This window comes from Serinus canaria, chromosome 19 (genome assembly GCF_022539315.1).
Source record: "Serinus canaria isolate serCan28SL12 chromosome 19, serCan2020, whole genome shotgun sequence".
NCBI classification, from domain to species: domain Eukaryota; kingdom Metazoa; phylum Chordata; class Aves; order Passeriformes; family Fringillidae; genus Serinus; species Serinus canaria.
The window spans coordinates 5,736,086-5,759,909 of NC_066332.1; the positions used below are offsets into that span (position 1 = coordinate 5,736,086).

Consider the following 23,824-nt stretch of genomic DNA (forward strand, 5'->3'; position numbering starts at 1 on the left):
ATAGATTTGCCCAGAAGCAATGATGAGCGAAGTATAGTCTGAACTGGTATTGCAGAGACTCCGTGTCTCTGCTCTGACCAGGGCATGATCACCTAATCTTCTCTCTGAGCTACTTCAGGCTAAGCTCGTCTGCAGGGAACAGCTTTGCTGTTCTTGAAACTTTGATGCCCCCTAAAAAAGATAGTAAGAGTTTTTAGGAATTTAACGGCAGGAAAAGCCTTGATTTGAAAAGTAACCCAAACACTCATTGCTGCAGCATCGTGTGAGCTTGCAGTGAGGGGGGGATGTGGGTTTATCTCCTGTGTGTGCCACAAACTCCAGATCCTCTGCCACTGTGCGTCCTCTGTAAGTGCAGTGCAGACTGAGCTGTCTGTCCTGTAGAAAGCTCATTAGAGTTCATTCAGCTGTATTCTCATTTAGTGCTTGCCAGCAGGGAGCCAGGAGTATTTTTGGAATACTATCCATGAAGTGCAACCCCTTTGGTGTTGAGAAGGACCTAGGAAAAGAGATGGGGCTATTCTCTAATTCAGTTTTTTGTTCTTTTCCAGGTGCTGATGACATTTTTATATTCATTTCTCTCTTCCTGTGAAGAAAGAAGCATTTATGGGGAATATACACCTAGGAGAATGTTTTAGTGGTTTTCCCTTAACAGGAGAAGCTATTTTGTTTCTGTTAAGGAAGTAGCAAAAACTAAGTTGCATCATGCTCTAATTTTTGAACACTGCCTAGATGAGCTGTGAATATGCCTTAGATTCACCAAAGGATTTTTAAGACTTGCAAAGTCAGGTCCTGGCAGTGGGATATTTAACAACTCCAGTGCTGCTGTTAATGTTGATGAAATTGTATGGAGCAACACCAAAGCATCCTGAGGGTGTATGTAGTACATGACTCTGTAGAAATCACAAGTGAATATGTAAGTCCAAAGGTTGGTTTAATAAAGTTGGTGCTCCCTGAAATAACTTCTCTTGTCAATCTTTAGCCTATCATGGTTTTAAGAACACAGTTAAAAAACAGATAAATGGGAATTTTTCTATAACCCCGATTTGTTTTGTAGCTTAGTTTTAGAGCAAGAAACCTGACAATGAGTATTAACTGGCTGCTAAGGACAGGAGCTTTCAAAGGAGTCAAATCCAAGTTGGCATCCTGCAGTCATCTTCAGGATCACACAAAATCTGCCAGGTAACTGCTGAGCCTGTCACCATGGTGGGGCTGATGCTTGTCACTCAGCTAAGCTTTAAAGGACAATTTATTGTGTAAAAGAGTAATTACAGCAGCTCAGAACTGGGAGGCTTCGATGTGGGTGGTTCTGTGCAGGTCCTGGAGTTGGCCAAACCCAAGTTTGGCAGGGACAGGGTGTTGTGCAGGAATGGAAAGCAACCAGAGCCTGGCAGGTGGGCATGTGGTGGGCATTTTGGGGAGAGGAAGAGGCATTAATCCTGGGAGAAGGAGCTGCAGAGGCCCTGCAGCAGTGTGGGGTAATGTGTGTTAGTGAATCCTGCATTAGAGGGAGGATGAAGCTCCCCAAGAGCCCTGCAGTGCTGGGAGTGAGTTTTCTACACCTGCCCAGCTTCTCCCTGAGCAGCAGATAAGTAACTGGGAAAGTACAGGAAGGGTAAAAGGAAAAAAACCTATCCTGAAAAGCAATCATCAGTGAAGTGCTTATTGAAATGAGCTGTTGCACTGGAGTCACCAGGACATAAACAAAGGAAAAAGTGATTTGGAATCTCAGAAAATCTCCCACTTTGATGTGATTTGTTTTCCAGTAAGACATGTGTGTTCTTACTGGCTCTCTGAAGGAAGAGGAGTATCTTCATGGACCCCACTGCTACTGGAGAAGAGAGAAATGAGACAGTTTTTATTATTATTCCACAGTGGCACAGGTAGAAGGGTCAGGGAGGTGTACAGAGATAATAAAGCATCAGGAACAAATCTCATTTATTAGGGGTTTGGGTAAGATTCAAATTACTACATTTTCCCACATTATTCAATAACCTTACTCTCTTGCTTACAGGTGAAGGAGGATATTGGGGATTTTTATCTTCTGAAGCAGAGCTAAAGTGGAGGGAAAATAAGATGCCTGGTTCAGTGGATTAAATGTTAGAAGATATCTCTTAATCTGGAAAGACCAGAGTGGGGTCTGGACTTTGTGCAGAAACTTAGCTCTTGTATTCTCTAAGCACTGTCATTGTGATACCTGGAGCACTGCTGCTCCCTAGAGTCAGGAAAACAGCCTTCCATCTGAAAAATCAGGTGTCAAGCAAGAGTCAGCCATGTCACACAGGTTTTCTTTTCCTCCTGTGTTCAGTGGAAGGATGTTTTGTTCTCATATGAATGTGCTACATGGCTGGGACTGGAAAAATTGCAATGTAATGCTCAGACATTAAAGATTCTCAGCCTACAAAATGCTAATCTTACATCCACTACAATCACATGGAAAGATGAAAGCAGCTTTAGTCCTGTCTCTCTTATGTAAATAGAGCCCCCAGAGGAGCAAAATGTTTTTCCAATAACCAGAAAAGAATTAAATTAGGTTCTCAATCAAAAAAGAATTTTGCTTTATAAAAGCAGATAATAATTAATGCAAAGACTTATTTAACAATAAACCATTCTCAGCAGTTGGGAGTTTGTGCAGAAAATGTCACATTCCTCTTGTCCATCTTGTTCCTTTAAAGAGTTAAAAGTCATAATTTCAAACCGTTGATGGGAGTTAGGAGGGTGATGTTCTCAATTCTAAGGTGAAGAGCCTGAAAATGCAGGAGGCTGAAAAGCAGAGGTTTAAGCCCGTCTCCACCTCTGACAAAGCCAGAGCTCACCCTGGGCAGCACAAGGGCCTGGGAAGCTGCCCAGGGAAGAAAAACCTGCCTGGAGAATTTCCCTACCTCTTTATTTTCTGGCTCGTGCCCTCCAGCAGCACCAGTTCTGGTCTTTGATCCTCACATCTGCATTCCTCTTACCCAAATCAATGTTTCCTCCCTTTCAGCTGGTCTTTTAAGGCATTTCTGTGCTGGCTGACAGGCTGGGGCTGTGTGATAAATCTGCATCTGCCAGGATGTTTGAACAGCTTATCAACAAAGGGCAGAGCATCGCCAGAACATACAAAGGCAGCAAAGCTGATAAACCATCGAGCGCTGCAGAGCTCACCGAGGAGCTGCAGCACTCTGAACCCTTCCATGGGATGTACAAAGAGGTGCTGGAGGCTCCTGGGAGCCCTTCAGCTCTCAGGGGAGTAGAGTTTGACCAGGTGCTGCAGCTCTGTGGCATAGCCCGTGACTGGGCAGCGCTGGTGAGCCTTCACGTAGCCGTGGGCACAGCGGTAGCAGAACACGAAGCCGGACGTGGCCAGGGCCGTGGCGTTGACGCGCACCTTGCGGCACAGAGGGCACACGCTCTTCAGGCTGGGCAGGACAGCTGAGCTGGGCTCGTGCTCCAGGTGAACGGGGGGTGGAGGCGTGGGGAGGGCTGTCAGGGACTTGATGGTCTCCTGGTTTTCTGAGGAGTACCACCAGTCCAGGAACTGGAGGAAGAAGACGCTGACGGACAGGCCGGTGGAAAGGGAGAAGGCAATGGCACCCAGAGCTCTCCTCAGGGCTGACTGCACTCGTGAGGTGAAGCTGCAGCAGAGAGAAGCAGGGAGAGATGGTTACTACTGCACATTCATCCATCTAGAAACCATGGGGAAGAGCACCTGGGGAGTGACAGCTTCACACAGCTCCTTAATGCTAAATTAGTTGGTCACTGTGTCCCATGTTTGCACTTATTAGGATGATTCAGATTCTTTTTTTATTTTAAGGAAGATCCAAGATGGTTACTACTGCACATTCATCCATCTAGAAACCATGGGGAAGAGCACCTGGGGAGTGATAGCTTCACACAGCTCCTTAATCCCAAATTAGTTGGTCACTGTGTCCCATATTTGCACTTATTAGGATATTTCAGATTCTTTTTTTATTTTAAGGAAGATCCAAATCCTGTTTTTTCAGAAGTCTAAATCAGAAGAATCTGAATTAAAGGCTCTTGGACCACAGAGTGTTTCACTCCAGGTCACCATTTCACAGGGTATTGAGTGTGCCCATGACTAACTGCTGCTTAGGAAAATCAAATAAGTTTCAATCCTTTCAGCAACATTGCTGCAACTGCTGCCCCTCCTTTGCTGGATAAGTGCCAGGGAAGACTGAACAGAATGAAGGTTTGCATGCCCAAAAACACCCCCAAACTCTGAAATTTTATTACCACAAAACCACTTCAAGCTAATCCCTGCTACTGGTTTTCCTTATTTTCACTCACAATACATCCTTCTGGAGCACATTTTGTCAGCGTGAAATTTCATCTTGAATTTTTGGAGAACAAGGCACTTTTACTTGCAGCATCACCTCTAAATGTACACACCAATGGAACACCCTAGAGGGCAACACCTGAGCCAGGCTCTGCCATACCTGTGTGTTTGACTTGAGGTACTTTCAGCCCATTTCTTCTCCAGGGCCTGGAGATCCTCTGCAGTCAGCCTGACCAGGCGGACACCAGCCAGCCTCAGCATGGGGGAATGATGCTCAGCCTTGCCCAGGATGTAGCACAGCTGCTGGATAAGAAACCAGCCCTCCCAGGTCATGTTTACATAGGGGTAAGCAGCTAGAAAGGCTCTGTAGAAGCGCTTCCAGGATGATGAGGGAGGGTGGATGGAGTACTCATCCTCTTCCCTCAGGCTGGACACCAGTTTCTCCAGCTTTCCTTTCAGATAAGGAACAAGAACCAGCAGGAGCAGAGATTTCCAGTGGTGTCTCTTTGGCAGGCCAGCTGTGGCCAGAGGTTGCTGTCTGCCACCTCCCATGGGGATCCTCTTCATGCTATAGAAGTTCTCAGAGAAGGAGGCGCTGCACCTGGCCAGGTAGTGCTGCTGGAGCAGCAAATCCAGAAGGACGTAGATCTCATCAAACCACTGCCAGAGGAAACCACACCGGGCAGGATTAGACTCAGCAAGCACCTGTTGCAAAAGGGACACAAAACAAGAAGAATCAGAGCGGTTTGGGTTGGAAGGAGCATTAAAGATCATCTGGTTCCAGCCAGACGCTATTTTACTATCCCTGTGTTCCAAGCCCCAACCAATTTGGGTTTGAACACTCAGGGATGGGGCAGCCACAGCTTCTCTGGGCCAGGGCCTCCCCAAACTCACAGAGAAGGAGCTGAAAGCGGAGTAAAGTGCTAAATTATAAATCACAGCAGCTATAAGCGACGCCTCTAATTCTCAACACAAGCCAGGTGGCTCACAACTGTCCCGCTGCCTGCGAGTGCGGCCGGAGTTACAGGCCGGCCCCCCTCCTCACCCTTCACCCTCACCTTGACCAGGTGCTGCAGGGCGGGTTTCACGGCGGCCATCAGGCTGTCCTGGGCCACCGCCTCGAACACGGACGGCCGCTCCTCGCCGGCCGGGGCGGCCGTGAGGTGAGCGCCCACCCCCGCCATGACACCGCCGCGCCGCCCCGCCGCCAGGGGGCGCCGCGGCCCCGCCCCGCCGAGCGCCGCGGCCCCGCCCCCCCGGAAGCGCGGCCCTCCAGCGCTCCGCCCGCTGCCGCCGCTCTATGGTGGCGGGGCGCGGCCGCTCTGGGCGGGGGAGGGTTTCATCTCGTTGCTCGCGAGTCCGCCCGGCCCCTCCGCTTCCGGTTCCGCCGCCGCCCCCGCAGCGGTGAGTCCGGTCCGTGAGTGGGGCCGGGGCCGAGGGCACGGGGAGGGACACGGGGGGCGGTGGGAGGGGAGCGGGAGGGGCGAGGATCAGCGGCGGGGCACTGCGACAGGGCGGGTAGGGGCACTGCTGGGGAACTAGGAGGGGCTGAGGGGGCGCTGCGAGGGGATGTTGGGAGAGGTGAGGGCAGTGCTATGGTGCCGGTGTAGGGTGGGGAGGGTGCTGGGAGGGGATGCCGGGAGGAGGTGTGAGGTACTGGGGGGAACTGGGACAGGGAGGGGAGAGAAACTGCTCGGGGAGGGGCTGGGGGACGGTGGGAGGGCGCTGGGAGGGGAGACGAGGGGTGGGGGGATTGGTGTAGGTGGGATGGGGTACTGGGAAGGACATCTGGGATAGGGTGGGAGGGGGCACTGGGAGAGGTGAGGGGCACTGGGACGGGGAACTGGGGGGGGCATTGGGAGGGAGTACTGGGAGGGGGAACTGGAATGGGGTGGGAGAGTCGCAGGTGAGGCCCTGGGAGTGGCTCTGGTGATGTACTGGAAGAGGATGGGAGGCCACTGGGAGGACTGGGCCGGTGGTTGCAGAGGAGATGGAGGGGTGAGGGTGAGGAGTGGGGTCAATGGGTCCTGGAAGGAGACACTGGTCTGGGGTAAGGGATTGGACTGGGATGGGCCTTGGTGGGTTGGGAATGAGAGTAGCAAGGTACTGGGATACTGGTGGGAGCAGGCTGGGATAAGGGCTGGGTGCTGCTGGGACTGGGAGTGCTGGGGAGGCCACTGGGGTTTGTGGGGAATGCTCCTGTGACTGGGGGATACTGGGAGAGATCTGGGGAATGGTGCTGAGGAGGAAGGGCTGGTGGGCAGGGAGCTTGAGGGGAGTACTGGGATTGCAGTCTGGAGGGTGGGTGGGTGCTGGGAGTCCTGCTGGAGGTATGGGAAGGGCTGGCAGCCAAGCTGGGATGGGGTTTCCAGGAAATGGGGACCACCAAGGAGGTGTTTGGTCTCCGGGATGGAAACAAAATCCTTGTGCCAGCACAAGTTCAAGGCTGCAGGCACAGCTCTCCCTCTGCCATCAATGTTCCATTGTTCTGTTTATCTTCCTGGCTCTCCAGTGGCCCTGGGCCATGCTTGGGCTGTCACACTGCTCCTTGAGAGGCTTTCCAGGAAAAATGGGTGGCACCACTTCCACTGGACTTAAACCAGGGATCACTTGAGAGATTTAGGGATTGATGGTTTCCATGTCCAGGAGCTTGCCTTAATCCCAAGGCCCTTAAACCTGCCCCCCTCCTGTGGGGGATCAGTGCTGGGGAGCAGGTCAAGCTGGCTGGAGTCATGTGTGGGGTCCAGAAGATGTTGATCAGACACAGGGTCAAGTTTTCTGTGTGGGTTTGGGCTGAGGAGGCTTATCCTGCTTTGGTTCAGTCTGCATTGAAATGTCAAGCCACTGTTGGTAGTATTGAGCATTGCTGGAGCTTTGTGGAGCCATTCCTCCCTCTCTTCTCATTTGCTGTGGTTGGATCAGGAGGAGCCTTTTGCTGTCAGCTTTGAGCACCTCTTGCCTGTTTCCATCTCAGCAAGTGCTGGGCACAGAACCATAGTGAGGAGGGGGCAGTCTAAAGTAGATTTCTCTTCTGAAAATACAAGGCTGTTCATGATGTTCTAATGTACCTTGGCTCTCCTGGGTTTTGGATTTACAAGGAGCTGACATTTTCTGCAGTCACACAAACAGCAGTGTTTTAAATATCTGGTTCCATTTGCTGTAAAGCGTGCTGAGATTGTTAGTGATGAGATAATACCCAGTGCTGCTGGCAGGCTGTCTCTGAACAGTGTGCAAAGCAAGCTCTGACACACATGAAGCAGCAATCTGTGTGCTTGTGAGAAAAGGAGCTTTATCCTGTGCTGCACGTGGAGTAGGGCAGGTTGGTTATTCACCTGAGGCAGCTCTCATTTACATCCATCAAAGGAGGTTGGAAAGGCATGAGCTGTGCTTGGCCCTTTCTGAGTGTTTCTAGGATTTTTCATGTTTCCAAGTATATGAAAGGAGAAAACAATATCTGAAAGGAGAAAAACAACAAAATGTGCTGCCCTTGGGGTTTAATGACCATCTCTGAAATCCAGCAGGGTTCCTTCCTCTCTGTGTGTAGCTTTATTTAAGTGGGCTGATGTTTATGGTGTTTGGGTTGTGTTTTTTCCTCCCCTCCTTCCATTTTCTCTCTAATCTGCTGCTCTGGCCCCAGTTAAAGCTGTATTAGAGTAGCTCAGCTGAGATGTGACCCTGGATGACAAATCCCCACATAATGCAAACAAAGAACATCGAGGCCACGTTCAGTGCTTTTTGCCTGGCACTGTGCCAAATACTCTGGCAGAGAAAAACATTTTAAGTCTTCCTTTTAAGCTGAGCTCAAACCCGAAGGACTCTGTCAGCAATAATGTTGCAGCTGAACACAGACTCTGATTTTAATCACAAAACAAGCTCCACAGCAGCCTCTGCTTCCAGGGGAGGCTGTGAGATTTTCCGCTGGAAGAATTGCACTCATTGTGGCTTTCCCAACCCAGCCTCTGTTTTGGAAGGAGGTTAAACCTCCTCTGCACGAGGAATGTGTTTCCAGAGCTGTCTCCAGGCTTGGCAGGAGTAGAAAGGGAGAGAAATCAAAGCAAACCCAGTCATTCAGCCTGATTGGATGAGGTGGAAACCAAGCAGGCACAGGGCAGGCAGCAGCTCCAGGAAACTGGGAAAAGCAACAGGTTGATCCTCATCCAGATGTTTAGCAACTGGACAGGATGATCCCGTGAAAAAAGGGTGGAAATTTGGGCACTGGCCCTCAGCAGCTGCTGGGAATTCAACTGCTGGGGTGTTCAGCTGATCCAGGTGGATGGGGGAAAGTGGAATGGTGAAGGGATGAGGGAGGAAAGGGTTAAGGAAGAACAATCTGATTGCACTGCTGGGCAGTCCTGGAGTTCAGAGCTGTGCTGGCCCTTTTGCTGCTGAGCCAGCAAGACCTGCAGGGTTTAGAGGCAAGACAGGCAGCATTTAGGGAACAGATGATTTACTGCTTTCCTGGCAGCCTTTAAGGTCATGGAAGGATGTGTAAGAAAAGGGGAATTGGGGCCAAAAAGATAGAGAAAGGAGGAAAGAAATGATAAAATCCTTTTTGAGATGGTTTTAGGGTCATAGCTCCTAGCATTGATACAGACTTTCATCAAAAGCAGTAAAAGTGCCCACTCCTCTGCTTGTTTTGAAAATTGCTTCATATTTGTCACAGAGCCTAGCAATTGTAAGAATAAAATGATGGATATCCACATATGTTTGGGAAATCCCTGTATTCCAAGCATTAATGTAGTTCTGTGGAGCAAGAGAAGTACTGGTGAGACGACTCTTGTGGCTCTGCAGAGCATTTGCTGCTCCAACAGCATTTTCCCATCCTCTCCACAAAAAAATAAAAAAAAGCAGAGCAGCACTGAAATAATGAGCCTTGTGTGTGTCTCAGAGGTGGGATGTCAGATCTTGGCAGAGAAATATTTCAATTTCAAGCTTGAGAAAACTGAAAAGTAATGGCTTCTCTTTTCAAAAAAAACCACTGTTTTGCATCTGCTGGGAACAAAAGGAGGGAAAGGAATGAAAGGCCTGGGGGTGGGTGTTGCAAGTGGGGTTAATTGTGCCTTCCATCAGATGCAAGCACAGGCAGATATCGTTAGGGGGAGATGAGATGACAGTTTCCTTTGTCTGAAACATGGACTTCTCCCTGCCAGGCGAGACACTGGATGTGCTTTTCCTTGGAAAAGGAATCTGTGTACCCAGGAAAGACAGCTGCAGAGCACACCAGCATCTACTGGTTATAAGGAGTTCAAAAAATGCCTTTTGCCTGCTGAGACTGAGAATTTAGGAAGCTGGGCTGAGCACCACTGCTGTGTTTTTACCAAGCCATTTAAATCCTTGGCTTTGCCAAGTAAAACCAGCAGCAGGTGCAGGATGAAGATTGGGGAACTCGTGCTTGTGGATGTGAAGCTTTTGCTTCCTCCTTCACTCACCAACCGTCCTTGCTCGAGTTCCTGCCTCTCAAACTGGCTGTTGCCACCAAACAGCATTTGGAGCTGACTTGTTCTTTTTTTATTCTTCATATTCTCAGGTGTTTTAAGGAACTGGAACCATGACGGACTCCAAATACTTCACGACCAATAAAAAAGGTTGGTGTTGAGCTGGTGCAGTGGATTGGAGGTGGTGGGTGGTTATTTTTACACAGCTTTTTTAACTGTATGCAGGAGAACTTGTGCTTTTCTGCTAGCTCTGTCCCTGTTTCTCTTCTTAATCATCCAGGGAGAAACTTCCAAAGTAGGTCACATGGTGACAAAAGACAAAATTGGGGTATTACACGTTTTTGTGATCCACAAAATGACCCAAATTGCTGCTCTTTCAAGGATCAGAAAGCAAAGCAGTGGGATTTGAGTGCAGATCTGGCCAGAGACAAAGTTTTAGTTATGGGCTAAGAAGTGCCAGACTAGGGATGGTTGTTAATTTGGGCATCACAGGATTAAGTTGATGTGAGGAATTTAATCTTTTGGATATATACATTAAACATAATGGGTTTTCCTGCTGCCATTTTCTCCAAAGCTGCAGGTGCACTGTTTGACTTTCCTCTGCCTTTACTACAGGTGTGGTGGTTACCTCACCTCAGGACAACCTGCTGCCCTTAAAATGGGAATCCTGGAAAGGCTTTTTGGGATCACTTTACTCATTCAGCTGTTTCAGGGCAGGACTTGTTCTGCTGAGACTGTCCCAGGCAGATTTTCTAACCTGTTCTCGAACAAAACTCTGTTGCTGAGTGCAATTTAAGCCTGATCATTCTCCAGCAGATGTGGGAAATTGTTTGCATTAACCTCTCCTTTGGCTGAGTGCTCCCTCTGAATGCCTGCCAGTGAAAAAACCCACACTTTTGATGTATTTATGTGTCATTAAGCTTCACCATGAGCTCATAAATGAACCTAATGCAGTTGATATCTTTCAGAGAAGCAGCTCTGAAAGTCCAGAGCTGAAGGCAGGTTTTTGTGGGCTGGGTGAGAGCTGGAGCTGTCTCAGCTCTGCTCCAGGGCAGGAGCTCTGGGTGAGTAATGCCAGGCTCTTCCTCAGGCAGGAGGGATGACGAGTGGTCTCTGCACTGCAGCAGCTTCTCTTCTTTTTTGGAGTCCCTGGCAGTCTCTCTGTGTCAGATTTTAATTAGTGCTGCTGCTCTGAGCAAGTGTAGGAATGGAAAGTTGGTGCTAGAACTTGTCAGGGATATTTGGACATTTGTAACACGTACTCAGGCTGTGGCTCCCAGTGGGAATGCTGCTGGCTGTCCTTCCTGAGGAAAGCTGTCTGTCTGTCTGTTGGGAGTATTATCCTTCTCATACCACTGGCTCTGTCTGGAACAGGCCTGATAAACAGCTTTTTGCACATGTTGTTTTATTTTATAAATTGATTGCCACTTTGGTGACCCAGCCTGAACTGGCTTTCTACACAGTCATATCTGAGGGAATTAATGCTGTGGAAAAAGCTGCTTTGGGAGCCTTGGAATCCAGACAGGCTGTGTTACATGCAGCTTTTTTTAGTGCTAGCTCTGTCTTTTTAGCTTTTTTCCACTGGACTAAACACATGCTGTCCTGTGTCAGGAACCACAGCATTTGGGCTCCACTCCAGCTTTCTGAGGAAGCTTTCAATGATGAGCAAAACTTTAAAAAGTCTGGGCAAATTTCCTAGCTTAGTTTGTTTCTTGCAGGCACGAATCTGGCATCTCCAAGTATCTTTTCATGCTGGTTATGTAATGGTTGCCTCAGAGAAACAGATGCTCCAGGGATGTGATTTGGTGTCCTGGAGGTGGGAGAGCTGCCACACGCAGCATGGTTCTTGTTTGTGGCATTTTCCTCTGCAAGGTGGAGTCATATCAGTCCCTTGAGTGTTGCAGCTTTGCTTCTCAGTGAACCATGTTCTGCACAAGGTCTGACAGCTTCCAAATGCAGCTGGGCCAGTTTTACGGAAATAAAGGCCCAGAAAGCAAAAATTCACTCTTGAATTACCCCTAAAACAAGACCCTTTTCTTCTCCTGAGAGGTTTAATCTGGGCTTTTTGTCTTCTGCCAGGAGAGATTTTTGAATTGAAGGCTGAACTCAACAATGAAAAGAAAGAGAAGAGGAAAGAAGCTGTAAAGAAGGTTATTGCAGCCATGACTGTGGGGAAGGATGTCAGGTAAAAGCAGTTTGTACCTCTGGCAGCTCAGGTTATCCTGGGACTCAGGTGTGGTGACACATGTCCATGGAACAGCTGAGGATGGCTGTGTCCCTGCCTGTGCTGTGTCTCAAACTCCTTGCTGTCACTCAAGAGAAACTGTTTTCAGTATGGGTTTAGCTCAGTGCCAAGAGCCCTTTTTTATTTAAAGCATACCCAGAATCCAGCCATTTTGTATGTCATTTCAGTGATGTTTTCTTGCTGCTTGCTGTCCTGGGTTTTAGTGTTACAAAGATAATTCCAACTTTTTCTTAGCCTTATCTGGCACAGCATAAATTTAAGCTGCATTTTAAAATGGCTGATGTTAAAATTGAACCTGTGTCTTACTGCAGCTGAAGGACACTGGCATTTACTGTTCCCTATACTGTTTTTTGAGAGAACCAGAAAAACCTGTTGGGATGAATGTTTTCTCCCTTCTCCCTCCTGTTCCTGGAGCCCAGCAGAGTCAGTAATTCTGAATTCACAGCAGCCTGGTCTGTTGCCACGGAAATCAATATAAGCTTGCAAATTCAGCATCATGACTTCCTCATAGAAGGAAGAAACATATAAACTGAAAGGGAAAAAACCTTAATCTTTTCTGCCAGCAGCATTTACCCATCACCTTTAGATCCCCACAGCAAACCTGGGAGCTGCAGAATCCTTGTGTAACTTCCTGTGTTATTCTGCAGTGCTGTTTACAGATGGCTGCTTGACATTTGAGTGAAACCCAGCTTGTCAGTGTTGAAGCTTCTAATCACTCTGGACTTTGCTAGTCTGGAATTTGGTTCTTCATAAGTGTCCTGCATGACCAAAACATTTTAAAGCAATGTTTTTCCTCTCGTGGGTTCATTTCCAGGCCAAGCATGGTAGAATTTCCTTGTTTGGTGAACTCCCCAGTTAAAACACATTTAGGAAATGGCATTAGTTTTCACCTCCTCCTATGTTAAAGCTGTAGAGGAGATTAGATTATTATTCTAAAAGCCATTGCAAACTGCTTTGAAAGGGAAGGTGACCTTTCATTAAACAGCAGGGTGCTCTAAGTGGAGCTCCTGTTCTTCTGGCTTCCTTGATATTGTTGCTACCCCCCTTGCATGCCATGAAACCTCTTTTATTTTTTTATTTTGTGGGTGGGAGTGTGGATCTGCTGGAGGGCAGGAATGCTCTGCAGGGGGATCTGAGCAGGCTGAGTCCATGGGCTGAGGCCAGAGGTGTGAGGTCAGGTCACAACAACCCATGGAACACTCCAGGCATGGGGAAGAGCAGCTGGAAAGATGGAAAAGGACCAGGAGTGCTGGTCAGCTGTGGCTGAACATGAGCTGCTGTGTGCCCAGCTGGCCAAAAGAGCCAATGGCACCTGGTCTGGATCAGGAGCAGTGTGGCCAGCAGGAGGAGGGCAGTGATTGTCCCTCTGTGCTGGGCACTGGTGAGGCCACACCTCAAATCCTGGGGTCACTTTGGGGCTTCTCATGACAAGTAGAACATTGAGAGGCTGGGCTGGAGCACAGGTCTGATGGGGAGAGCTGGGGGGGCTCAGTCTGGAGAAAAGGAGGCTCAAGGAGGATGTTCTCACTCTCTCAGCTCCCTGACAGGAGGGTGGCAGCTGGGGTCAGTCCCTTCTCCCAGGCGACAAGTTACAGGATGAGAGGAAATAACCTCCAGTTGTGCCAGGGAGGTTCAGATGGGATTGAAACAGGCAGTGGTGGGGTCACCATCCCTGGGAGAGTTTTAGAAAGTGTTTAGATGTGGCACTTGGGGACGTGGTGGTGGCAGTGCTGGGGGAACTGCTGGCATTTCCTAACCTAAACCATTCTCTGATTCCATCCTTGCTTATCCTTGTGTTTTGTGTCCAGCTCTCTGTTCCCTGATGTTGTCAACTGCATGCAGACTGACAACCTGGAGCTGAAGAAGCTGGTCTACCTGTACCTGATGAACTATGCCAAAAGCCAGCCAGACATGGCCATCATGGCTGTCAACAGCTTTGTGAAGGTAACCTGCTCCCCTGGCACATCAGGAAAGGGTCCAGCACAGTGGCTGCCAGCACATCTTTGTCCATCAGCCTTTGGGAGCTTTATCTCTGTTTTGGGGCTTGGCTCATAGAGGAGGGTGCTGAATCCACTAGATATGGGTGCCTTCTCTCAATTGTTAAGTTCTGGTTACTGCAGAGGAGATGACTTCAGCAGCCCTGTCAGTGGCTGTGTGAGAGCCTGCCCCAGGGAAAGCTGTTTCTGTTGTTTTACCAACTTCTGGTACTGGAAAACAGATTTTATCTCTTTCATCTTCCAGCCTTTGTAGTATCTGAGACATGGGTATCAAACTTCCTGTTTGAGTGTTCCAGCTGTGCTCTGTGTGGAAAACCTTTATCTCTGGTGAAACTGAGAGACAGTTCACTGGAAAAACAACAGCCTGATTGCTGGGTTCCCTTTAGTTCTGTTGTCAGGTTGCCTCTCCTTATCTAGGAAATGTTGTTCCAGTCCCATGTTGTGCAAGATAAAACCCAGTGCTTAGAAGTTTGAGACTCCTTGCAGAGTGTTATAAAATATGAGACACTTGGGAATGGGATTGACTTCCAAGTTTCTTTTGTGATTCTTGAGGCAGAAGGAGGTGAGAAGACCTAAGCTGAGAGGTCTGCTCTTCTGGTCAGAGAGGATGTCCCTGTCTTACGCTCTGGAAAGAATATTGTCTGTCTTTAAAGTGCAATTCTGTTAGAGTGGACTAACAAAATGATATTTTCTATCTCTTCCATCTCACACCCTGCAGATGAAAGCCTGGTGTCCCTTTTGGTAGTTTGAGGGACAGGTGTTAGTGAAGAGCAGGTGTTGACACTGGTCTGCACTAACTCAGCACCCAGTTCAAGGTGGGGAAGGCACTGGTAGGATGTGTCACTTCTCCTGCAGACTTTCAATTAGTTTTTCAGCTGCAGGAGGTTTGAACACTGAAAGGTAAATGCTTCTGTAGGTCCTTCTGTAGCCATCCTTTTACAGACTGATTTGGGGGAGCTGTAAATGGATTGGATGCATGGAAAACTCTGTAGGCTTGGATTAGGAAATGTTGTATTCCTGACTTTTTCCTCTTTAGAAAAGCACCTGTAGAGTAGCCTTTGCTTAGTGCTCCGTGTATTGTAACTTAAGGGATGTGTTTGGCCTTTAAGAAATAGGCCTTGATGACTGTTGCATTGTGCTTAGTTGTTGATTTTTCCTGTTTTATTTCTTCCTCCTTTAAACCAGGAAGGTTGGAAATCAGTAAATTACTTTTTCTGTGGTGAGATTTTGGGTGCTGAGAGCTGCCTCTCCAGCTTAGCTGTTGGATCATGTTGAAAGCAGCTTTGCTGGGAGAATGAAGGGACAGGAAACATCTCGAGACAGTGTAAAATATTTCTGCAAAACAACATCACCTTTTTACCCCTGATCTGAAACAATTGCCTGGCTCTAGCTCTCAGAATTTCTGCTGGTCAGAGTGACCCTGAGATGTGTTAGAAAGTCTCTTTTCCCAGCCTGGCAGTCAAAGAACTCTTCAGTTCTCGTTCTCAAGTTAGTTTGTTGTTTCTTATCTATAAAATTCTTTCTCTGACCCGCTGAGGTCTGTCTGGCAGGTCAGTCAGAGGCACACTGGCCGCCTGTGTTATCTTTTTATACTCAAAACTACATGTACACTATTTACAATAGCTTCCCAATACCTGTCACCTATGTTAGACAGTGAGTTTCTACTGTAAACCAATCTAAAAATGCCACCATCACGCAGAAGATGTAGGCTAGGAGGAAGGAAAAAGGACAAGGCACACCCAAATTCCTCCATCTTGGGACCCCAAGCCCCCATTCTAAAAAGCCCAAAAATCTACTTTTCACCCTGTGACAAACTAACTGTTATTCTACTTAAACTTTCTCGACTTGTAATTCTTCATATAAAGGTTGGTAATTGTTTTTTCCAAGGGCTAAATCAAAGGCACGGGGGTCTAGATCTCTGAGCCCCTTGGCAGGGTCTCCAGTCCTCCAGGGCAGCCAGAGGAATTTCCTGGGTTCTGACACTTAGCATGCAATCAGAGAGATGGTGTTTAAGTAAGGGCAGCCTGGCTGCAGGGAATCTGCTGCTGCAGCTGTGTTTGTGTCGTGGTGCAGGACTGCGAGGACCCGAACCCCCTGATCCGCGCGCTGGCCGTGCGCACCATGGGCTGCATCCGCGTGGACAAAATCACCGAGTACCTGTGCGAGCCCCTGCGCAAGTGCCTGAAGGATGAGGACCCCTACGTGAGGAAAACTGCAGCTGTCTGTGTGGCCAAGCTCCATGACATCAATGCCCAGATGGTGGAGGACCAAGGGTTCCTGGATTCCCTGCGGGATCTGATTGCAGACTCCAATCCCATGGTGAGGTGTTCCCACCACGTTGCTTTATTGTAAATTCCCTTGGCAGGGAGGAACGATGCATCTGACTCCATGTTCTCAGATGTATCTGACTCCATGCTGTCAGAAGGCTAATTAATTACTTTATTATACTATATTATATTAAAGAATACTACACTATCCTAAAGAATACAGAAAAGATATTTACTGAGTGCTAAAAAGATAATAATGAAAACTCGTGACTCTTTCCAGAGTCCTGACACAGCTTGGCCCCAATTGGCCAACGAGTTAAAACAACTCACACCAGAATCCAATGGAACAATTACCTGTGGGTAAACAGTCTCCAAGCACATTCCACATGAGCACAACACAAACAGATAAGAATTGTTTTTCTTTTCTCTGAGGTCTCTCTCTGCCTTTCAGCTTCCCAGGAGAAAAATCCTGGACGAAGGAATCATGTTCAGAGAATGTGAATGCCACATGCTTGAGTTTGTGTTGTTTGGAAATCACAAATGTGAGAGGTTCTGGGATGATTTTGGTTAGGGAACACTTGTTGCCTCAGAAAACAGAGAGTATCTTCTGTTGTTTGATCTGTTTTGGCCTTTTGCCTGTTCTGAATGCTGCAGAAGTGTAACTTCCTGGCCAGGTGAGTCAGAAAAGCAAGAAATATGTGATGCTGCTGCCTTGGTGACAACTTGCAGCTCTTGCTTTCCTGCAGGCTTTGGCTCTTCTTGAAATAAGAGTTTGGATGAATTAATTTGCTAATGCAGATGAATTCACTGGCTTGTAATGAGTGGAGAAAATCAATGCTAATGTTTTTAATAAAGTTAAATGAGTTGTCAGAGGAGAGGTGGAGATCATGACCAGGAATTTCACAGGAGTAAATTACCTACTAAATCAGCATTTAATTATGCTTGATGAAGGGTCCACTTCCAATCCAGGTGTCTCCTGCTATTATTTTGTGACTAAAAGGTGGTGGCCAAGGAATGGAAGTGCCCCACTGCATTATCCTTTCATTTAATGCTGTGTCCTGCTGGAATCCAGGGAGCATACCAATATCACCCTGACCCTCAGCAGGGAAGAAAACTTCTGCAGCTCAGTTTAACTCAGAGTTTGAGAGTGTGACTGCTACTTTTTTAGCTCTTTTAGGGAATGGACTGTGCTTCAAGAAATAATCTCACATTATCAGGGCAGGTTTAACAGCTCTTTCTGTGGTGCATGAGTCAAACCACAGAATTTCTGTCCTGCTGTAGACTTGGGGCACCTGAGATAAGCCAAGTGCAGGTGATAAGGTGCCATCCCCTTTAGCAGGAGAGTGAAGGCTGCTGATTGCTCTTTGTAAGACTTTGTAGAGACAGTGAAACTCGAGGTGTCTGACTGTCACAGGCAGCAGTCTGAGTGGTGGTGTCTCTCAGGAGATACAGACACCTCTTTTCTCTGATATCCAGCTCTTTTACAACTTGTTCTTTTTATCTGCCTCCCTGATATTTTTTTTTCTTATGCCAGGCTTCTGTGTGAATATTGATGACTACTTGAAGGTGCTTTCTTTGTCTAGGCAGCTCTGAGGCTGGTAGAGAAACACCTGCTGTTGCAATTCAGTGTGGAGGGTGTGCTTTGCAGCTCTGAAGGGACTTGCCTGGGCTTCTTTAGTTCCACTTCAATGCTGGCCCTGGTGTTCAGCAGCTCCCAGGCAGCAGTGGAGGTCAGGGACAGAACCTCCTCTTCTCCCAGCCTTGCTTCCAACTCTGATTTTGTTCTGACTGCAGCCACATGGATATGAGGTGAAGAGCTCTGGCTGAAAAGATGAGCTACTTCAGGAGAAAGAACAAGGTTTTGCTTGCCCTTTGTGCTTGTTGATCTCTGTGGGACTCACAGGTTTGGTAAATGAGCCATTGGTTGACAGGAGAGCACAGATGTGTATTTAAAAAGTGCATTAACTTAATATAGACTTAAATGAATGGTGAGAAGAGGAAGAATACCAAAGGGCTGTTCCATTAGCTAAATAAACCTCCAAAAGTAGCACAGGGCTTCCTAATAAAACATCAGGAAAACTCATGAGCTCCTGGGTGGCAATGAGGGTGGGCAGGGACAGCTCTCCTGAAGCTGTGCAGGGTCCCTGTACCTGCCTCATGTTGTACTCACTGCTCTTTCCAAAACTGAGGATTCACAGCTGGGAAATGCAGTTTGGAGGAGTGGTGGTGGTGTAGGAGAGGCCTGGGGTGTGTTTTCATGTCTGCAGGCTTTGAGAGGATTCTGTAGCTGGTGTTCTCTGTACTGGTTTCCCAGGTTTTACTGTAGATGGGGCATAATATTGCTGCTTTTTAAGGGTGCATGGGCAGAGATTTTATCAAAGGCTTGATGCTCTTAGAGCTGCTGGTTTAATACAATATTTAATCTGGTTACAAGTTTAGTAGAAAAGGAAAATAATTTTAGTACTTGGATCACCTTTTAGTTAAGTGGATCCTCTTTGAAATTCCTTCCTTTGTGGCACAGTGGCTCCCTCAAAAGTACAGGAATTATCCACCCCTAATTAAGGTTCATCTTCCTGGACAAACCATCCACCTCATTGCTTTCTCCATGTGAAACTTCCTGGTGACCTTGAACTGTGTTTGCCAAATAAGTTATGTTTGTGTGCAAGTTGATATTTATTAAGGTATTTTTCCTTGGAATGCAGTCCTGCCTGGAAGGTCTTTTTAAGTAAAATGTGTGCATCAGGATTGGCTATCAAAAAGAAAAGATTGCTGGAAGGAATGGTACAGATGGATCAATTCTGATGGCCCATTCCTCTGTAAATGGTGCATCTCAGTCATAACAACCTGTTAGCCAAGCTCATTCATATTTATATTATAAATGTTTCTCCTCTTTTGATGGCTTGTGGAAATGGGCAACATTAGATACTTAATGAAGCAGAATTTTTGAGATGGGAAATCCACACTTGATTCTCTCTTCTGAGAAATGAGGATTTTGAGCAGGAGCTAAAAAAGACTGCAGCTGAAAAATAGTCTTCAAGAAGGGTTTTATTATGGCTTTGTAATTGGTTGCCTCTAGCACATGAGCAAGCTCTAAGCATTTTAGCTGGGTCTTGGTAGAGGAACATCTCCATCTGTGGCTCACTAATTGCCTCATAATTGTGCAGGGATCAGGGTGCATATTTCTCTGGGCTCAGATCACCTTCATCAGACAGATGTCTAAGTTGGAGGTGACCTTGTCAGAAACATTTTGGGTTTGTTCTCTTTTTTTCCTTATATTTTTGGATTAATGGCATTATTCTGTGTTAATAAAGCACCAGCCTTTGGGGATGTTCAGGGCATTGAAGTCCTGCTGAGGTGCTGTAGGTGCACAGCCAGGGTTCTTTCCCCTTTATCTGGGTGTTTTGTTGTCAGGATGTTGCCTTAGTTCACATGAGGTGATTTTCTGTGCAGGTCCAGCCCCTGGGTGAATTAATTCAAACTTCTAATTGCAGAATATTGAGATATATTGATAGGGATATATCTGGTGAGGTGGGCAGGTGGCTTTTGACATGACAGCAGAGTTCTCTGAGTTGTTTTGTGCAGGCCATGGCCCAAAACCCTTTACAAGGGCAGGGTTCAGTTGTCCTGGAGAAGTTTGATTGTGGAGAAGTCTTTAATCTCATTTTACAGATGGCTCTGAAGTGCCTGTGGCTGCCCTTTGTCAGTTGGGATCCTGCTGAAGAGGGGGAGCTCACATTCCTTCCCAGAGCTGTCTTAAGGCAAATCCTTCTTTTCTCACCCTGAATTCTGCACATGAAGCTCAGCAGAGGCAGGACTGGAGGATTATAAAGCTGGGGCCTGGCTGCACTTCTCATGCTGGTAACCTGGGTAAAATGCAGCTCAGGAACCTGTTCCCCCATCATCCTCATGTTCTAACAAAAATGTGGTTCCAAAATGAGATTTTTGTGCACTGTTACTGCAGAACACTGTTCACAGCCAGCCACAGGTCACAGTGAAGGGAGAGAGGTGGGAGTGTTTCACCCAGAGCTTCTCTGAAGTCATGGGAAAATCTTCTTTTGTTATTTTTTTCCTGCTGCTGTCTTCTTCTGGCCTTGCAATGACTGCTCTTCCTTGGAGCATGGGAAGTGCTGAGCCCAGGAGAGGGAGAGCAGACCACAAGATGGCAGCAGCTGAAAGCAGATCCAAAGCTGACTATCTTTAGACACTTTAGTCTGTAACTCCTTCCCTCCTGGTTTTTATCCCTTGGTTTTCTTCAGGAATGTAAATATTAGCAGAAAAACATGAGAGGAAATCCATCTAAAACCTTACTGGTCTTTTAACATTTGAATGGAACAACCTTTCTCTCCAAATATTTTCAATCCTTGACCTTCTAAGGTAACTTTTAACCCATGGAATAGATTCCCTGCCAATTTCTCTGTTATCTACATGGCTTAAGTTAACTGATGTCACCTTCTCCCTGCTATTTTCTAGGTCTTTCCTGTTCAGTTTTTAATTCCTTCCTGTAGCATTTCTCCTTCCTCATGCTGGATCCAAGGTTTTTCAGGTGTGGCTGTTCTGTGTTTTCATGGACTGTACAGACTTTCTGTGCTGTGTTTTACACCCTCTACATCACAATTTATTGAAGAATGAAGAAACATTCTTGGGACTCAGAGTAAGCTGAGATCACATAACTGATTAGTAAATGCACCAAGTGTGTGGAGAATAATTCAACTCTCTTGCTGGGAGTTTTTTGCCTTTAGCATTAACCACACCAAGAAGGGGATCTGAGATCTGACAGCTGGAGGTGGTGAGGTCCAGCTTGATTTAATCCAAATTCCCTCCAGCAATATTGAGTTTCTACAGCTCACAGATGAGACTAAACACCTGTAGAGATAAATCAGAGTATTCTCCCTGTGCCTGCAAGGGATGTGGAAGGGTTCCTTCCCTGCCAGAACTTCAGTGGGTGTGTGGGAGCTTCCTGCTTGACCCTATGGAGGAAGATGATCTTCCTTTTATTTTTGCTACTATCTAGCAAGCAGAATATCTCTGAGCTGGTGTCCTGAGGAATGAGCCTGTTTAGAAACAAAAGGAGCTTTTGCCTCTGCAGGAATTTTACCCTTCCCTTTCTATTAAAGCTGAGAAAAGAACCCCTTGGTGAGAAACTGGTGATTCCCCTGAGTCCCAAAAGGACTTTGTGGGAGGCAATCAGGGATGTGGGAGTTGTCTTATCCAGCAGGGAGTGGAACACCACCTTCTCCCTGGGCACAGGAGGTCACTTGTTCCTCATGGGGACTCTCCCAGCCCTGTGTGTTCCCTCTGCAGCTGGTGCTTTTTTCTGGTGGGAGGAGTGAGCTGTCACTGCTGGATGAATTCATGATTCTTGCTCATGAAGGTTGTAAGGACTTGAAAATCCACATCCCAGTGTGGAGCTGAACATTGCTGGGAGCTGTGGGCTCTGCAGCATCTCATCAGCCTGGGGCTGCTCCAGGATACCCTCTCTGTCCTGTGGGCAAAAAAATATCCCACTTCTTTTCAAGCCAAGTATTGCAGATGCAGGCTGGATCTTGAAGTCCTCCAACCATGTCTGAATTGGTCCTGTGTGTGGTTTGGGGATTTTTTATAATGTTTGTGCTGCAAGTAGAGATAATATTTCCTTCTGGGAGACACTTGATGGCATTTGTGGGTGGAATTTCTTTTACCCAGTGATGGATATGTTGCAGTGAATGAGAACATGGCTTGGGGCTGTTGAAGAGTGGTGGTGGTGGCACTTTGGAGCTCTCTAATGGATGCTTGTGCTGTTTCCATGAGGCTGTCCAGAAGGAAAAGCAACACTTTAGGTAAACTATGCAGCCAAAAGCAGCAGCAATCTGGGAGAGAGATGGAGAGAAGCTATGGAGGAGCCTGTCAGAACAGTGGCTGTGTTCATGTGTGGTGGGATGCTAGAGAGAGGAAATATGGGGCATTGCCTGGCAGTGCAGAAACCAGCTCTGTGTGTGGCAGCAGGCACAGCAAAGACTTAAAGTAGGGAGAAAAGGAGAGCTGCCCACTGTGAATGATGGCACAGCTTCTGGTGTCCCACTCTGACCCCCTTGTTCTGCTGCTGAAACCAGCTTTGGCTTTGGAATGAGCTCCTGCAGGGGAATCTCACTTATTGAGCAGGTATTTTTATCCTAAAGAGGTCTGAGGGAATTTCAAGCATGCATGTGGGACTTGGCTTTTTGTTTGGTTGGTTTCTGGTATGAAGGATACAGCTCTTGAGCATCTTCCCTCAAAGCTGTGATTTTCCCTGTGTTTTCAGTAGTGGCAGAGAGGTGAGGAGTTGGGTAATTTGTGAATTTCCATGGCTCCAGAGTTTGTCTTCCCAGATCCATCATTTATAAAGCTTAATAGACAAATTCATCCATCAGAGACTTGTCTCCTTCCAATTACAGCCACCAGTATGTGCCTAATTTCCCAAGTATTAATTTTGCTGAACAGATCATTCCAGGATCTCTACCATCAATCAGTTTGCTGGGAATTTTGTTGACATGTGTCTACATGTTATTTTCCATTGGAACAGACACTTCTAGCTATTGACAAGTACCATTTGTCAGATAATGTTGTGGTTGTGATGTTTTGGAGCTCTACACCCCACTTTTTAGGACTCTGTAAGGAATTTGGTGCTTAGCTCGTCCTTTTTTCTCAGCTCAGATCAGAGACAGCCCATTTACCACTGGATGGTGCCAGCGAGAACCTCTGCAAGGAAAATTGCAAAAAATAAGGCAAAAACCTTTCTGATGTGTCTGGTAGGTGCCTGATCCAGACCACAGGGATTTCTGGAAGGGGAACAAAGAGCTGCAGACGCTCTGTGTCTTCCTATGGAGTTTAATTTCCTGCACTGAGGACTCAGCTGTGCCAAGGAGAAGCCCCTTGTGATGGAGCAGCTTCTTGCCCACCTACCACAAGAGTTTCAACAGCTGGGGGAAGCTTGTTTTCCTGCCTTACAGCTCACACATCATGATTTTTGCAGGGATATGAGAGCAGGAGTGATGTTCCAGTCTGCCACAAAGTGCCATTTTTCTGCAGGGAAGTGCAGAAAAAAAACCTCAGTTAGGGCAAGCACACCGTGGGAAGTATAACACTTAACTTCCCTTCCATTGCCACCTCCATAAAAATTCAGCCCACTTGCAAAAGCAAGCCAGGAGGTCTTCCCCACCCAGGCAGTTTTTGGGATGTGATCAGGAACTGGGAATGTGTGAGTCTCCCAGAGCTTTATTTTATATCTATACATACAGACAAGCATTGACAGTGTGAGAGGCTCATGAGGGCTCTCTGACTTGCAAGGTTGAGCCATTTGATAGAAACATTGGATCACAGAAGGGTTTGGGTTGGGAGAGATCTTAATGCTCAATTTGTGCCATCCTCTGCCATGGTTAGGGGCACCTTGCACTATCCCATATTGCTCCAAGCCCCATTCAGCACTTCCAGGGATGAGGTTGCTTCTCTGGGCAACCTCAGGGCTTCACCACCCTCGCAGGGAAGAATTATTTTTGTAAAGTGAGAAATGGGAATGGTTCCTGTTTCTAGGGAAGCAAAGTAAGGAGGGCTTGGAGATAAAAGTTAGGATGTGAACAGGATGAGGGGTCTTG

General features: G+C 47.2%; 2 protein-coding genes and 1 non-coding gene across 5 annotated transcripts in view; 2 read left to right on the plus strand and 1 right to left on the minus strand.

Moving 5' to 3' along the window:
* Positions 1-14: 14 nt before the first annotated feature.
* On the plus strand, positions 15-112 carry LOC115484707 (Z30 small nucleolar RNA). The gene has a single exon (XR_003945414.1). It is a non-coding gene; the product is annotated as a Z30 small nucleolar RNA (small nucleolar RNA).
* A 1,717-nt stretch (positions 113-1,829) lies between these two features.
* On the minus strand, positions 1,830-5,471 carry PEX12 (peroxisomal biogenesis factor 12). The gene is made up of 3 exons (XM_009094914.4): positions 5,332-5,471; positions 4,434-4,978; positions 1,830-3,611 (listed from the first exon to the last, which is right to left on the minus strand). The coding sequence occupies exons 1-3, from the start codon at positions 5,455-5,457 to the stop codon at positions 3,212-3,214; spliced, it is 1,071 nt and encodes a 356-aa protein (XP_009093162.3). The 5' UTR covers positions 5,458-5,471; the 3' UTR covers positions 1,830-3,211.
* Positions 5,472-5,554: 83 nt separating this feature from the next.
* The window catches only part of AP2B1 (adaptor related protein complex 2 subunit beta 1), a 76,056-nt gene continuing 57,786 nt past the window's right edge, over positions 5,555-23,824 (plus strand). Inside the window, exons 1-5 of one of the 3 annotated variants that reach the window (XM_030230846.2) lie at positions 5,555-5,677; positions 9,801-9,858; positions 11,788-11,893; positions 13,762-13,897; positions 16,024-16,269. In XM_030230846.2, the coding sequence (XP_030086706.1) occupies positions 9,822-9,858; positions 11,788-11,893; positions 13,762-13,897; positions 16,024-16,269 (525 nt within the window). In that variant the 5' untranslated portion in view covers positions 5,555-5,677; positions 9,801-9,821. Of the gene's footprint in view, positions 5,687-9,800; positions 9,859-11,787; positions 11,894-13,761; positions 13,898-16,023; positions 16,270-23,824 lie in introns of all 3 variants that reach the window. The other 2 variants (XM_030230849.2, XM_030230847.2) reach the window with 2 other exon arrangements.

What these genes read in the sequence shown, in the direction of transcription:
- PEX12 (XM_009094914.4), bottom strand. Translation starts at nt 5,457, where the DNA reads ATGGCGGGGGTGGGCGCTCACCTCACGGCCGCCCCGGCCGGCGAGGAG. An exon ending in CCCTGCAGCACCTGGTCAAG is followed by an intron (nt 4,979 to 5,331) that starts GTGAGGGTGAAG and finishes CTTTTGCAACAG; the next exon opens with GTGCTTGCTGAGTCTAATCC. An exon ending in ACCTCAAGTCAAACACACAG is followed by an intron (nt 3,612 to 4,433) that starts GTATGGCAGAGC and finishes TCTCTGCTGCAG; the next exon opens with CTTCACCTCACGAGTGCAGT.